The sequence below is a fragment of the Choloepus didactylus genome, chromosome 8 (assembly GCF_015220235.1).
Source record: "Choloepus didactylus isolate mChoDid1 chromosome 8, mChoDid1.pri, whole genome shotgun sequence".
Taxonomy (NCBI): domain Eukaryota; kingdom Metazoa; phylum Chordata; class Mammalia; order Pilosa; family Megalonychidae; genus Choloepus; species Choloepus didactylus.
The window spans coordinates 19,915,741-19,932,843 of NC_051314.1; the positions used below are offsets into that span (position 1 = coordinate 19,915,741).

The 17,103-nt window shown below is 42.0% G+C and overlaps 1 protein-coding gene across 4 annotated transcripts in view; it reads left to right on the forward strand.

Annotated features, from left to right (window-relative positions):
• Positions 1–17,103, forward strand: part of LARGE1 (LARGE xylosyl- and glucuronyltransferase 1) — a 605,088-nt gene that overhangs the window by 344,349 nt on the left and 243,636 nt on the right. For all 4 annotated transcript variants that reach the window (XM_037848432.1, XM_037848435.1, XM_037848433.1 and 1 more), the window contains one exon: positions 8,167–8,338. In XM_037848432.1, the coding sequence (XP_037704360.1) occupies positions 8,167–8,338 (172 nt within the window). The remainder of the gene's footprint in view (positions 1–8,166; positions 8,339–17,103) is intronic.

Here is a 17,103-nt window from a genome sequence, read left to right on the forward strand (position 1 = left end):
TGCCTTGAAATGCTCCATTTCAGCACATAAAGTACCAAGGGATGCTCAGGCAGTCCGTAAACGCTTCAGTGATCTATTCCCCCAAGCTGCACAAAGCTGAGCAGGGAGTGTTTCCTGTCGGGTAGTGAGAGAGGAAGGGGCTTTTTTTTTTGCCACTGATATGAGGAGGAATGTGTTTTTAAATCCATGATCACATTCCCCTTGATTTACCATATCTTTGTCACCATTCTGAAATTACTTATGTTTGTGGAAGATGGTTTCTTAGTAGATTTCTGGTGGAAGCCAGCTCATCTTACTGTAGGCTAGGATTGTATGTTCTGAATAAATGTTTGTTGATGCTTTGTGGAAGATCAACTTTGAGGGTCTTATAAAGTTCCTTCCAAGTTGCTAATGTAGGAAGACATGAAATGTGTAGCTCAGCTTTCTTGTTGATACGGGTTACTTAGAATTTCACTGTAGCTGACCTAGAGCTGCTTTTATTGAAATAGGATTTCTAAGTTTAAAAAGAGGGACAGCCAAAAAATCTCAGTTTCATTGTCATAAGCTGCCCATGAGGTATAGAGATACCTAAAGACCTCCTGATCTTCCAGCAACACTTTCTTTTTTAATCTTTGAAAAAGGTCTTCTCTCCTTATATATCCAAAGGAGTTTTGATTTCAGGTGGCACACTGAAGTTCAGTGCCATCTTATGTCTTGCTTCTAAACAGTAAACCTGTAAATAATCCAGTGTGAATGGGTGAGTCAAGAGGTCTTCGAGAAATACTGTATGTCCTAACTTGGCTTTTCTTTGGAGTGTAATCTGAGGACCAACTGCTTTATAAGCACCTGAGTACTGATTAAAAAATACACATTTGTGGGCCCTACCCCAGACCTAATGAATCTGCATATTTAATAGTCATCCTGCAAAGTTTGATGCCTCTCAGCTACCTTCTATTAATCTTTCCTCCACAGATTGCTGTAGGATAATCCAGAAATGCAAATCACATCATGTCTCTGCTAAGAAAACCCCTTTTTTTGTCTATCCACGCTCTTTAGAATATCGTCTACTGCTCTTCATTGTGGCCAAAAGAATCTTCCAACATCGGGGTACTTTCCTGCCTTTTCATATCCTTCTCTATCACTTCTAACTGCAACCCTTGAGAAATAACTGTAGTTATTTTACATGCACACACATGTGGTTTTTTATTTATACCTCTGGGCCTTCACTCATGCTAGTACTTCTTCTTTGATGCCTTTCTCCCAGCATTGGATTGTTTCCTTCCATTTCATCTTTCAAGACCAAATGTAAGGCTCATCTCTTCCAAACTGCGCTATCTGATTACTCTCCTCACTTCCTACCATTCCTCTTTAATTGTCCTACTGCTAGGTTGCTGATACACCACTGGTACTTGAAATTTATTACAGACCAGTTCATACCATGAATATACTAAAAACCATTGAATTGTGCACTTTAAATGGGCAAATTTATGGTATGTGAATTATATCTCAATAAAGCTGTTTAAAAAATGAAACTGTATTTCCATATTGAGCTTTTCACTATGGGACAAGCACTATGCCAGGTGCCTTAGTTCTCTAATCTCATTTAACCCATACCCAAAGCTTAAGCAATGTGTATTATTTTATTTTCTCTTTCTTACGGGTAAGAGAATGGAGAGAGCTGCGGTAACTTGGCAGCCCAGCAGGAATGGGGTCAGGATGTAGAATCTGGCCAGTCAGACACCAGAGCTTGTGCTTATTTCGTGTGCTCAAAGCAGCATACAGAGTCCCTACCCCACCCAGCTCCTCACTCTCCTTTTCTTACCTGGTACATTCTGAGCACACAGGCTGGTTCTCAAGATGACCACTCGGAAGCAACATGAAAGACAAATGACTTTCCAAATATTCTGCAACTAGGATGTCTTCTGTTTTAATTTTTTAAAGTGTGTCAAGGTGATTTGTCATCCTCAGACAAACGTTCACATTCATAAGAAGTCTATTTTCAGCAATAAGTATCTCCATTATGGTGAAGGAAGGCTTATAAAACTGCACATATAGAAGATGTCTAGGAAGGGAGCAGAATGTGCTACTGTTGTCCCTATTTTACAGATGAAAAAATTAAGGCCCAGAGAGGTTTAGCAGCCAGGAATGCCCAACTTCAGGGTTTTTTTTTTTATACCTAATTGCCTTGAAAAACTGCTTCTTGGTGAATAAGGGTTTGACTAGATGGAGGCAGGGGCTTGGTTATGTCTCTGTAGTGACTCAGAGGGCAAAGAGAACATCTGAGTAAGTGAGGGACAATGAGAGGGGAGAAGGGAGAATGCTCAGACCACTTCAGAGTAAAATATTCAGAGCTGCTGACTCAAAGAGGGGTGAAGGAGAGGAGTCAGTCCTCATCTTCCACATTTTGGAGATAATGCCCACCCTTCAGTCTTGTCGGGATGGTTTAAATAAAACAGCACATTTCAAGCATTCACCACAATGTCTTGTGTGCAGTAAGCCTTAATAAATAATAATAGGTTATTTTCTGTTGTTATCATTCCTGGGGCATCCCAGTGCCTCCTGGAAATCAACATCTTCAAAACGAGTTGGGCATTGTTTTATGACAAAAACCAGCATCTTCTTACTTTCCCCTGTCTGTCAAAGGTCAGAAACTTGGCCATCACCACTGAGACATGGCTTCTCTGCATGACTTTTGTTTTAATCAGTTACCTTTGGAAATGTGTCTTTCATCCAGCCGTTTCCCTCCATGCTCGTGGCACCACCTGGTCAGACCTTCTGAGTAACTTTCCTGTGGATCACCCGGCATGAAATGAACCCCAGAATTACCCTCAAGTCGCTTGACCTAACTCTTGAGAGTCCAACAAGTGACTCTGGCTGCTTTGAGAAGGTGATTTTCCCCTTGAGAGCATTCCCCACGCCCTACTTTACATGGAAACCCTTAAAACCTGGTATTGTTTGTGCATTGCATGAGATTCCAGAGCACAATTGCATTTCTGCTAATTAAAGCTTAGAACCTGCTGCTTATAATTATTAATAGCCATAGCAAGGATAATAGTCTGTCCATTAAAATAAGCCTAACTTTCATTTTTAATTATCATTTTAATTACATGAACCCTTCGGCGTGTTTATAATGATGAGGAGAATGCTAGGATATTGCTCTGCCAGGAGTTAACCGTCTCTTTGGGACACTCAAGGATCATCTGCATGATTTTCTCCTATTTCCCTCAACCTTCCTCTGAGCATTTGACCCCATGGCTTAATGTTTCTGGTTGGATTGAAGTTGGATCTGGGAACGGGGCCAAGAGAAGCATCACTGGGAATTGCATGAAGAGACTGCCCAAAATGGTTGCACGGGTGACCACGGGTGCCCACTTTTCTTCCTCCTAGAACCAAAAAATGTCATGTCTGATTTAGAGATCCACCAGAGGAGTCTTGGAGGCTTTGAGATTCCCAGTAGATTTTGTGATTTTGTTCATTTGTTATATAGGGACATAGAAAAAGGTGATGAGTTACTTGTTTCCTATGACTTCCCCTTTACTGACAAAGGTACCACAATTCCTTGCTTATCCAGCTCAGACACCTGAATCATCTAAGCTTCTGTAGTGCTGACAGACACTCACTGGGAGAGAAGTGGGTTTTGCAAAGGACCACGAAGTGCCCAGCACTGGGCCAGATGTTTTACAACACTCCCAGCAATATTGTGACACACGCATTTTGTGGATGAAAAAAATTAAAGCTCATAGAGGTTAAGTGACTTGCCTGAGGTGACACAGCTTATTAGAAGTGTAGCTGGTACTAAAATCTAGGCTTTGGGGCTCAAACAGCCATGCACCCTACTGACCTTTGACTTCAGTGATTCTAGATGCTTCTGCTTATAGTTGAAGAAAATGTCAAAGGTAGGATTTGAACCTGGGCCTGGTTGACTCCATGGTCATGCTCATTCATTCATTCATCAGACATTTTTTGAGCAATTACTGTGAAGATACCACAGTAAAAAAAGACATTGTCCCTGCCTCAAGGAGCTCCAGCCAAATGGAGGAGAGAGACGCATGGAAAATTAAACACAGCGTGATAAGTGCTATGGTAGAGGAGGGAGAACAGCTTGCTTCTGAACCCTAACCGATCCTGGGGCAGAGGGAAAGGTGGTGACTTCTAATTAGAGACTTGAAGGAGGACAAAGTGGGCGGGGGCTAGGATGTTGTATGCCACAGTACTCCAAGATGATGAGACACTTATAGTAAATTTATCTTCTTACCACATGTTCTTTCCCCCAAAGATTCCTTCTTTTTCTGCCATGGGGTTGTCTTTCCGAATACAAACTCGTTTGACTGCCTCCTGTACCTCTAATTGAACACTCTGCCTTAATTGTTTATGTATTAAGTTGGGGACTTGGGGCCACATTCTGGCCTGGGCTCATGTTGAGATTAATTTATTCATGTAGTCCTACTGTTCTGCAGTGCATCCGAGTGCCTCACATGTGTGTTAAAAATAAAGCTGAGCTTTGGAACAATCTAATTAGACGACTGAACCCAACACTCTGGTGTTCGATCCTCACCAAGCTCTCCTGCTTTGATGGTAACCAAAATAGATGAATAAGTTAATCAAAGGTCTGATTAAATAGCACAGCTCCGCAGCATGGACCTGTGATTGCCAAGCTTCAGTTCAGGCAAGTTCTCAGGGGAGAGAAGAAACGGAGCTGATTTCCAAAGGCCAGAGCTTTCATGAGGAAGAGCTTCATAAAGCACACTGGGGGGCAGGGTAGGGGAGTGGTTGCTCATGTATTCCTCAGGCCTCAGATCTTAAGGTGCTGGTTACCAAGGAAGCTGCCTCCCAAAGCAAGCATACTGTGGTTCCGGGAAAGGATGCAAACTCCTTACGGCAAATTCTAATTATAGCTTTGCAACTTGCTTGCTGTGGGATCTTGGACACATCACCAACCCTCCCTATGCCCTCTGTCCATCTGTTTTAGTTTCATGGCTGTAAAAACAAATACCACACAATGGGTTGGCCTAACAACAGGAATTTATTGGCTCACAGTTTCAGAGACTAGAAGGCCTGCTTCCTCCTGGAATTGGTATCTTCTGTCTGGCCAACAATCTTTGGGGTTCTTTGGCTTCCTTCATATAGCAATGCACATGGTGGTGTTTTCTTCTCTCTTCCAGGTTTTGGTTGTTCTCCGTGGCTTCTCTTTCTGTGTCCAATTTCCTTTGCTTATAAGGACTTCAGTCATATTACCTTAAGGCCCACCTTCATTCCGTGTTTGGGCATACCTTAACTGATAACATCTTCAGAGGTCCTATTTACAAATGGGCTCGCTCCACAGGACCAGGGGTTGGGACCTGCGCATGCCTCTTGTCGGGGACATGATCCAGTGCCCAACACCATCCACCAATCCATCCATCCGTTCCACAGATACTTACTTTCTGTTTATTACGTATAAGGCCCTGGGCTTTGATCTTGCAAGCATTCGTTTAATTTCTCTCTTCGTGTTACTTGTCTAACTAGGACAGCTATGTTACCTTTGTCCCTCCAGATTATCTCACACCCTTCTCCACTCTACTTTGGGCCCCAGGAAGCTGCCCCATAAGGACTGTGTCCCTGAGTTCACCTGTCCTCTGGCTTCCGTTTGGGTTTGGCCAGAGGGTGGCACCAGCAGGAGATCAGTGGGAATTGGAGAGTGAGATTGAGATATTTTTCCCTTTTCCCATCTAGTGGGATTGCCACAAGTAGGCTGTGTCCCTCTACTGAAGGTCACTGCTCCTGCCATCTAACCTTACTCATATGGCCACCCCCTCTGGATTCCAGCAACTGGCTTTGAGGTGGTCATAGCTCCCCACTCCTGCCCTCCCCAGAGTACTGCACAGCTCCTGCTCCTCTCCCTACACTCTGCTACACTTTGGTAAATAGTCCTTTTATTATTAAATTTTCCTCAGATTACCCCGTTTGAGCATGCCATCTGTTTCCTCCCATACCCTGACTAATACAATGAAGTAAGCACTAAAATCCCTGCCTTTTTTAAATGAGGAAAACTGAAGCTAAGAAAAACTGAGCACCTTGTCCAAGGTGACGTAGCAATCAGGTGGCAGCACCAGCATCTGAATCCAAATGTCTGGCTCCAAAACCCAAGGGTTTATGCTGTACGACATCCCAGGGTCCCTCCCCTTCAGTAGTCATGGTCATCTAAATACTCAGGGAGGAGCAGAAAGGAGCAGAAGACGGGAGCTTGCATTTGCTGAGTGTCTTTTGTGTGCCAGGCACCAGAGCCCTTTAAACCTTTTGAATTTTTACATCAGCCATGTGAGGTAGGTGACATCTCCACTTCACAGGTAAAGAAATTGATGCTTAGAAAGATTGAACATCTTGTGCAGGCTGGAGCCCAGATTTGAACCCCTGTCTCTCTTCCCTTCTCCATGCTGCCTGGGGACAGGAACTGTAGTCATTCAGTTAATGATTTTGTTTCCCAAAATTCTTTTTTTTTTTTTTGGAGACTGACACAAGATGAAGACTTCAATACATCGGTTTGCTTTTTTGTTTTTTTTTTTTCTGGCCAGAATTGTACTAATTTCTGCCAAGGGTCGTTGCAGAAATGAAAAAAAGTGGAAGCTAAACAAAGTTTTTCAAATAGCTGCTAAGTTTAAAGCATCACACGGAGTGGGTCATTTGAGTTACCATGGGGAGTTCTTTCTTGGAGCTTTCCTAAGCCAGCTTCCCGTATCCCTGTATTCCCATCAGCGTCAGATATGGACATGTTTAAAAAGAGTATAGCATTTAGTTTTCTTTCCAACAGTAGTAATTGCTCGTTCTAAAAAGTTGGAAAGTGCACATCAGTTTAACTAGTCATCATCCCAAAATGATCACTATTAATAAAGTATTGTATTGCCTTCCATGTTTTTTCCTTTCTCTGCATAAATTTACTTAGATACATGTTCAGATTGTTTGATTACTCATAGTGGTTGATTAAACAAAAGCAATTTTGAAATTTGATCTTTCTTTTTAAACATATGCAATTTTCTTTTAGTTACAACTTCATCTGCATTGTTTTTAGCCTTTGCAAGGTACACTAACAAATTTTAAAAATCACTTCTTTTAATAGTTCAATTTTGGAGCATTTGAATTGCTGTTTTTTAGTTTCATAACATGGTAGTGAATATTTTTTTGGGGGAAAAAAAAAGTTGGGTTCCCATACTTCAATTTGACTATTTTTTTAAGACAAAGTCCTCAAAATGAAATTATAGGGGCAAAGAAGATGAATATTTTTTTGGACTCTTGGTAAGGAACTCCATTTCCTTTTAACGAGTTCTCCTATAAGTGGTAACTTCTGGAAAGTAAGTATTTCAGCCCTCAGGGAAACCTCCCATGGCATCTAGGATGGGCTCCTGCCTGCAGTGAACTTTATAGATGATTCTGTGCATCTGACAGCTTTCATTATGATAGTGTTGTGTGTCGTTTTTAGCCTTTCCTTTAGCTACCAGATGTCACCTGGGTGTGTGCCTTGCTGCTGACTTCATCCTCCTTTGTGAAGATCAGTGTCAGCTCCATGGCTTGTTCATTTCTATCCTCCCGTGTCGTGTGTCCTCTTGCTATCTGGTGTAGAGTGTTGAATAGATTATGACCAGGTCTTCCTTGTGTGTTTATCTGAAAACAAAGAAAAGGCAGCAATACTAATTTATTTAATTATAGCTTTAAAAATTAGATAAACATAAGCTTTAACAACACCATTAAGGAGTAATCGTTAATGGCACAGAAATGGAATGTGATTTAAAGGAATATACCTCCTGAAGAACAATTAGGCATTGCTTGCAAAAACTATATATAATACGATTCAATTTCTGTACTTTTATTCCTTCTTTGTACATATCCTTATTTTCTCCAATAAACCTATATAATTTTTGTAGTAACAAAAAATTTAGTTTAAAAAGCCTGAGCATAGTGCTGGCATATACGTTATGTCATAACTATTACTTTTCCTCTCCCTTGATTCAGATACATTTTCTTCAAGAAACTTCCATGTGCCAGAATGTAAAGTTCATGAACAAATCTTTTAAAAATGTCTATTGATTTTTTCAAACAAATTTTTATTGGACACTTGTTATGTTCTGTGCAGTTTATAATTTTTGAACAAAGGATTAATATAGTGATTTTTTCCTATTTTCTTTCTCCTGCTCACTCTCTGCCCGGCCTGTCTAGTCTGAGGTTTCCTGGATCCCCAACAAACATTACTCTGGGATTTATGGTCTGATGAAGCTCGTCCTGACCAAGACTCTTCCTGCCAATCTGGAGCGGGTCATTGTCCTCGACACCGACATCACCTTTGCTACTGACATCGCAGAGCTGTGGGCTGTGTTTCACAAGTTCAGAGGTAATGGGGCCATTTATCCCGATGTATTTGTAGGTGTTTGGCGTGCCAAGAATAGTGATTGACTTTTTTTTTAAGATGAGTGAGGTCATTTCTAACGAGGCCATGCTAATGAAATGGATAAGGAATTACGAATATATTGAGTATCAACTTTCCTTTGATTTGAAACATGTTAGGGAAAAGCTGGGATTGGTTCACATTTCTTTTAGTAAACCGTGATCTCAGGAGAGGTAAGATCTATGTTCATGGGAAGGAACCAATTAAGGATGCTTTTGTAACAGATAAATATTAAAACTGTATTTTGTATTCAGGTAATTGATAGTTGACATACTTATATAGAGATGTGCATTTGTTGATTTTCTCTTTTTATCCACTGATAACTTGATTGCCTAGAAGCCTGTGAAAAAGTAGAGATATGGATATTGATCATGGAGTCTTTGAAAATGTTCTTAGATTTTTTGCTTTCATTAATGTTATGATTTGTCATTTTAAGAAGGTATATAAGTTGGGCCTTGTAAGACATTCCTTCTAGTCTGGTTGGTTTCTCCTTGGCTCTAATTGTAGCTCTTGTTGCTGCCTCAGGGTGTATGAGAGTATCTTGGGATATTACAAACCAGTAGGTGAATTTAACTCTCATGAATACATAAGAGAAGTGGCAGGCTAGCACAAATCTCAGGCTATTATGTTATTACTGTTCTCCCAAATGTCTTCCTTAAAATTGCATTACTTTACAATTCTTCTCTATATTGAACAAGCACAATGAGAGAAATTTGGCAGTGAGATTTTTTTTTTTTATTTATTTTTAATTATTGTTTTTAAAATTGTAGTCTGGCTTCTGTGTTTAAAAGTCCTTTTTGCCTCTTCTCTGTATCTCCTTATCTTACGAAGATAAAACACCATGTGATTTTAAATCATAGCATTTTCTTAAATCACAGATTTTCCAATAGGTTTCTGTTCCCATTCATGGACAGAAGGGAATCCTTGCGCATTCTGGTCTCTGCCTGCTTCGTTCTTTGGGCCTCTCACCTGAGGGTGAATGAAGCAAATGATGGGGGTGGCACTGTGATCCCTGGGATCTTTCCCTTAGTAGGATCAAAATTCACTTTTGTGTTACTGATGACAGTAACACAGACATCATTTAGCAAAGCTGCTGGAACTGTGTGTGTCTTAGCTTTCCAATCTCTTCTTCATAGAATGCTTGGATTTGTCTTTCTATTTTATGAATAAAGAAACTGATGCTCAGAGAGATGCAGGATTGTGCTTGGAGTTGAGATCAGAACACATGTGACTTGGCTCTGGCCTTCTGCTCATTCCAAGTTCCCCCTTCATTTCTGCTGATCACATTGAACTCACTGGGGGCAGTTTCTCTGTAATTACATGGCATTTCCTTCATATTTCTATGCTGATGATCAGTATTCCTTGACTTATTCAAGAGCTATTGGTTGCATTCCCACTGTGTGTCAGGCAGTGCACTGGTCTCTGGAAATAAAGAGATGAGTAATACAGGGACAGTGACCTCTGGAAGAGGTCAAGGAAGGCAGCTGGGAGGGCATCATGGAGGAGGTGACAGTTCTTCATTTTGTCAGGTAAGAGTTGTGGGACGTGCGTGGTGTACACTCAGATTGCCCTTTGGGAATAGAGGGCTTAATACTCCAGCTCCTGGGAGTGCTGCCTGCAGAAGGCCCTCGGACCAGCCCCCTTTGGGGATGGCCTCACCTTGCTCCAAGTCATGCAACTTCCTTGGATGCTGCACATCATTGTATGACTGGTGGACATGGGATCCTGCAGGATCAGCTGGACACTCCCTGGATATTGTATCGCAGCTCATTTTTTCTCTCTGCCCCATTCTGCTTTCTTCCCTTCCCTTCCGTACATATTGATCCCAGAGCACTCCCTAATAAACCTCTTGCATGCTAACTTCCATCTCAGTAGCACCTGCTTCCCAAGAAACCCAACCTGCAACATAGATTTAGCACTATAGGTCTCCCTTGAGTAAGTGAAACTTAGCAAAACCACTGGGAACAGGTGGTAGAAAATTGTTGAGATGTAGCCAGGAAATCACATTTATTCCATCCTGGCTAGGACTGGGATGGTGTTACTGGGGTTCTGAAACTAACAAAACAACACAAATAATCATGGTTTTAAATACCCCCCATATCATCAATGAAAGACAAGCTCCCTGAGGCTCTTGCTGCTCCCAGAGCTGCCCCAGGGATTTGTACTTGGAGTGCTCTGAGATTCAAGGTGGTTCTTGGGGCTGAGCAGAGTATATGGCCAAGGTCAGGACAGGACATTTAAATACCAGGAGCTCAGTTAATGGGCTGCTTTTCAGTTGCTCATTCTTTTATTAGTTTATTTTTAGCATTTTTTAAGCCCCCATTGTGGAGGAATATTAGATGCCACTGTTACCTAAAATTGTTGAACCTGGCACATGCCTTCAAGGAGCACACAAGACAGAATTAAACTTACCTATCCTCAGCAAAGGAGTATGAAAACATGACGTTTTCCCACAACCACCCTAATTTTTCTGGGAAATGCAAAGGTGGAAAAAAAAAAAAAAGCACGCTCTTCTCTCCTCCATATGCAACTCGTGTAGTTTTTGGTGATTTTTTTTTTTGTTCTAAACTGGAACTATTAGAAGTCAGGTTACCAGATAGGAAGAAATTGCCTTAGGGCAGACCCATGGGTGAAAAATGTCCTGATCCAAGAGGGAGAGTTCCCCTTCTCTTAAAGGGAGACTTCGTTCACCATCAGCATTTTGAGTGACATTGATGTAATTTGGCCTTTTTAACTTTTCTGTTTTAAAACAGCTAGTGGTCTGGGCTGCAGCTGTTCTTGTGTTCAACTCCCATATATGCTTCTTTCCTTGATGGGGCAGGGAAATCCCCCTGCACCTGAATTCATTATGTGGAGAGTCTATTACGAAGCCTTTCGTTAAGGACTTCAGCCAGATCGTCAGCCTCTGTGTTAGGAACTGTTGCATGAACTTTTCTAAAAGACCCTCTTAGCGATACTCACATGCTTCCCAAGCCACGGCTTTACTTAAGTGGCAAACACCTCCCTTCCCACGGCTGCAGTCTGCACCCTTACCGGGCCTGCTCCAGCCCCTGGAGGATTTTCAGAGTCACTAATTCTTTTTTTTCTTTTCCCTCAGAATTTTCTGTTTTATTAAAAATACAGTAAAATTTTAAACGTAACTTTAATATATACAGAATCTGGCATAATAAAGATGAAAACAAAATTATCATTATGTTATTAAAATCTGGTGTATTTTATTAAGGATCATGAAGAGATTTTATTTTTATGTTACTTAATTCTTTTGGGTGTGGTTACATATATATTCCATAAAATTTGTCATTTTAACTATTTTTAAGTATACAATTCAGTGACATTAATTACATTTACAGGGTTGTGCTACCATCACCACCATCCATTAGCAAAATTTTTTCGTCACCCCAAAGAAAAACTCTCTCCCCATTAAGCAGTAACTCCCCACTCTCCCTCCCCCAGTCCCTAATAACCTCTTTACACATTGCTTATTCTAGATATTTCATATAATTGGAAACATATAATAATTGCCCCTTTGTGTCTGGCTTATTTGACTTAATATAATGTTTTCCGAGTTCATCCATGTTGTCCTATGCATTAGAACTTCATTCCTTTTTATGACTGAATAATAATGTTGTTGAATTGACCACATTTTGTTTATCCATTTACCTGTTGATGGACATTTGGGTTGTTTCTACCTTTGGGCTATAGTGAATAATGCTGCTGTGAACACTGGTGCACAAGTATCTGTTTGAGTCCCTTCTTTCATTTCTTTGGGGTATATACCTAGGAATGGAATTGATGGGTCATATGGTAATTCTGTTTAACTTTTTGAAGAACTGCCAAACTGTTTTCCATGGCCAGAGCCACCAATTCTTAGCAGAAAGAATCAGTCATACTGTCAATAGCTAGAATCAGGAGTCACCCATTCAGTCATATTTACTGTCCTCCTACCAGTTACCCATCTTCTGAATGTAGGGAATGCTGCAAGAATAAATCAAAACCATTCCCTACCCCTGTGAAACTTATCTGAGTTGGTACAGAAAGACAATAAATGGATACATAACTAAAATGTTTTGTATACTGCACTGTAATTAGTACTCTGGAGAAGATGAAAGAGATAAGGAATGCCTCTCTGTATGTGTATGTTGTTGTTGTTGTTGTTTTAATATTCAGATAGAGTGGTAATTAAAGGTCTTACAAAAAGGTGACGTTTAAGCAAAGACCTGAAGAAGTTGAGAGAAGAAGGCTGCAGACATCTAGGGGAATAGTGTTTCAGGCAAGTGTAAAGTTTTTGAAGCCCATGTGTCCTGGCGTGTTTGAGGAATAGGACACAAGTCGGAACAGAGCAGAGTGAGCACAGGAGAGGAGGGGGGCTGAAGGGGTTGGATCACAGAGGCCTTGTTTGTAGGACAATGGTAGGGACTTTCCTTTCCTTTCAATGATATGGCAGACTTTGAGCAGGAGTGGCTTGATCTGAGTTAGGTTTTAACTGATCATTCTGGCTGTGCTTTTGAGAATAGGAGGAAAGTAGGGAAACCATTTTGGAGATGATTGCAATAATCCAGAGGAGACATGATGCTGGGTTGGACCCAGCAGAAGCAGTAAAGATGGTGCTGAGTCATCTTTGGGATGTGTTTTGAAGCTCAAGTCATCAGGATTTTCTGCTCATTGGATGGGAAGATTGAGAGGAGTCAAAGACAAACCCAAGGTTACTGGATGGGTTGAGATGGAGAAGACTGCAAGAAGAATAGATTTGGGGGACAGTCAGGAGTTTGGGGTCTGAGGTGCCTCATCAGATATCAACATGGAGATATTGAAGAGACAGACAGATATTAAGTATTTGTAAAACAAAAGAACTACTTTTTCTTAAGTACTTTTTCTCTTCCAGACACTGAGCTAGAGGCTTTGCACTTTTGAATAGCTAAATAAACTGGGTCTGAGAGAGACTGGAGAACTTTTCATGCTCAAAGGGTTATCGCACAGCAGAGCTGAACTCAGAACCATTTGGCTTTAGATTCTGTGCTCTCTCCACTGTGGCAGTGGGGGAAAGTGGAGGAGAGGAACAGTTGCCCACTTGGAGGTAGGGTCTGCATCTTTGACTGCTAATCCCGTGGGTGCACCCGTGACTCCCAAATGCCTTGGTTTTGACTGCAAAAAATTGGAAGTATCTGATCTTAGTGATTTGGGGAGGCTGTTAGGAAAGTGTAAATAGTAAATGCACACCCATAACTTGAAGCTTTTGTAAGTCATGCTGAATTCAAGATTTATTTGTATTCATAACAACAAATGTTTCCCAGTTAAGGAAAGCGCCTCCATGGTGTAAAGTTCAGCCCTGAGACAGGTGTGGTCAAGCACCCATGGGCCTCACCGACAAGAGCGCCCACTGCAGCAGGTATGTCATGCCAATGAAGATTTTAAGAAAAATAAACTCACTGTAGACCAATCAAAGCTAACTAACATTTTTAAGCTTTTACTCTGTGCCACTCACTCTGTTAAACACTTTATGAGTAAACTCATTAAAATCTCACAGCACCCCCACAAAGTGAGCTGAGGTTCAGAGGAGCTGAATGACCCCCATCCCCAGATCACCCAGGTGATAAGGGCATAGGCCAGGATTCGAAACCTGGTCTCTTCATTTGCAAAGCTCTTTCTTCTCTACCAATTCCCTTTCCAGAGGGAGAGAGAACGCCGAGAATGGGGCTGCTAAGGCAGGGGCGAGGTAAAGACGAGAAAGACTTCACAGAATGTGTTTAAAAGGCCTCACCTTCTTAAAGGACGTCTCCTTGTCTCCTGTAGAGAGGAAACACTGACTTCTCCTTCAGTGTGGCCTGAGGCTTAGAGAGGCAGCTCACTGAGCCCCACGCCACTCAGCCCTCGACCATGTAAGTTCCTGCCTGTGTTCCCGCCTCATATCTCCTGCATCTAAATTCATTCTTATCCCGTTTGTCTCTTTGCTGTTCACTTAAAATCCTCCTTCCCTCCCACCAGCTTCCTCGTTTTAGCTGGTATGAAGGAAATCCAAGTACGCCTTCCCAAAGGACTGCACAGCCACACGCTGGTCCAGCTTCCTGGATTAAAGCCCCCACTCTGGGCTGGGCTGGCCTGGTCCCCACCTCTCCCAGGGCCCAGTGCAGACAGGAGTCCACGCACCTCACATCCCTTTCTGGCGGGCCCTAAACCCAAGGGACGGTTCTGCCTCTGAGAAGAAAAACAGTATTTTAAATAATATCAGTTCTCAAATGAAGTGCTTTCAAATGACTCCAGCAGCTGGGGTGTGTACAGGTGATGCACTGTCGGTACAGCAGGCCCTGGGATTGTGCTGGGAAAAGAGTGGGATTGGGCCTGTGCTCTTTCTTTGTCATCAATCCTAAGATTTCACCAACAAGCCAGGCATTTCTCTTCAGTCCATATTTTACCATATTTTTATAAATTCTCGTACACTTTTGGTATTAATAGGTGGATAGGGTTCTTCCTCACCACCAATTTTCATTTTGTTTTGTTTTGTGTTTTAACCTCTTCTGACACCTAATTGATTTTCCACTTGAAAAATGTCGATGGCCTCTTATGTTACTTCCTCCTCCGTTGTCCTTGAACCCTCCTGCTTTCTTCGCATCTGTTATCCATCCCACGTTCTGTTCAGAATCCAGAAACCAGCACTTTCATTTTCTTGTTAGATGTTCATGGATCTTCCATTTGACCAGCTGAGGTATGCACCATTGGGAGAACCTCAAGGATTTTATTTCTGGTAAAGTTGGTGAAGAGTTTTAATTATTTTCAGATCAACTTTGGAGCAAGTCTGCCTTCTCTTACTGTGTAACTTAGAAAAACCACAACTTCTCTGAGCTTCTTTTTCGTTGGTATTTGCTTCTGTAAAATGGAGGAATGGATGCCTTAATAACCAAAGGCTTTATTTTGGTGTTTATTTCAGATAATGGCTCTGTCTGCCTTGCATAGTACTTAATAAATGATAATTCCCTTCCTTTTCTTCTATATCTTTGTTTTCTTCTTGTTCTTCAGCTTGACATTTCTGATCATTAGTGTAATAGAAGCCTGCCTGTTTCCTTCCTCCCTCCCTCCCTCCTTGCCTTCCTTCCTTCCAACACCATTCATTCAGTCCTTCATTCTTTCATCAATTCATCATCCTATGAGCCTCTGCACTGCCCTTGGGATTGGGGATAGAATAGTAAATAAGACAGAGCCAGCCCTGCAGTCAGGTTGCCAATACCTGATAAGTGCCTTCTCTGTGCCAGGCACTGGGCCATCTCACTCAGTCCTCATAAAAGCCCCTCCATGACATACTTTACCCAGGGCCAACGGCAGACTGGTGGCAGAGTCTGGATGGAACCTGGACGGACCCCGGGCTGACCTCAGAGCCTGCAGCCTGAACCACTAGATTCCAGATTGAACTGAACACACAGTTACATTCATGTGTGGAAAGTACCTTGAAAGGGAAAAATTCAGGGTGGGTAGAATCCCATTTATGGGAGGGCAGTCCCACTTTGGGGTGTGGGACCTGGAAGTGTGAGTCTAATTGCCTCTTAGAGGGACAGGTGTATTCGGGGCCTGTCGTCAGAAAGAACGGTACAGACAAAAACTGCAGGAGGCCTCAAATCTGTTCCTCAGACAGGCCAGGCCAGCTCCTGCCTTTGGTTCTTTGTGCCAATGTTCCCTCTGCCTGGAACACTCTTCTCCCAGATCTCTGCTTGTCTTGCTGCCCAACCTCCCTGCAAGTCTGGGCTCACATCTCAGCCTTCCCTGACTGACCATTCCATCTAATCCTGAACCGGTATCGCCCTCCCATCCCTATCACTCTGCTCGTCTTTTCATTTTTTTTCATAGCATGTATTACTCTCTAATCTAATAATGTAGTTTAGTTGTGTATTATATTTATTGTGGGTCTTTCCAGATAGTGTATAAGTACCACACGGGCCGGCATCTTGGTTTATTTTATTCATTGATGTATCCCCAGCACCTAGAAGAGTGCCTGGCACACAGTAGGTGCCCAGTAATTATTTGTTGGTTAAATGAACAAATGAAGCATTTGATCACTTCGGTGTAGTGAGTGGTGGGAAATAAAGCAAGAGAAGTATGAAGGATCTTATAATTTATGGCACTGAGTTTTATCAAAGGTAATTGAAAGATGGTTCAGAAGTTCAAGTAGGGAATCGTGTGCTCCGATTTTCAGATTTCAGAGATCCCTTTGGCTGCAACGTGGAGATGGTCTGAATGGTAAAGCAGAAAACCAGTACCTTGAGAGAGAGTTTTAGCAGCACATAGGAGGCTACTGATCTAGTCCAAGCAAGATATGACAGTGACCTATAGCAAGATATTGGCCTTGGGGACAGCAAGGGACCTGGACTGGAGATGACCTGGAAAAGTAGAATGGATAAACCTCAGACGAGAGGAGCTAATGTGTTCAGTTTTGGATATGGTGAGGTACAGCAGCCCTTGAAAAGACGAGATGGGATGAATGAGTCTGGATCTTACAAGAAAGATCTGGGCCAGAGGTGGGTTCACATGTTTCCTTTTGGCACTAAAATAGAGCTTTGTAATATTGAAATAGATGTTCTTACAGGATTATTACGGTACCCTTTTCTGGATTTCAGGTGTGCCCCAGGGTAGATTCCAGGGGTGCTATTGGCTGTAGCTCCTGGTCCTGAAGGAGAGTGGCTGCATCTGATGTGTCTAATACAGGGCTAATTGGGTGGTGGCAGAAG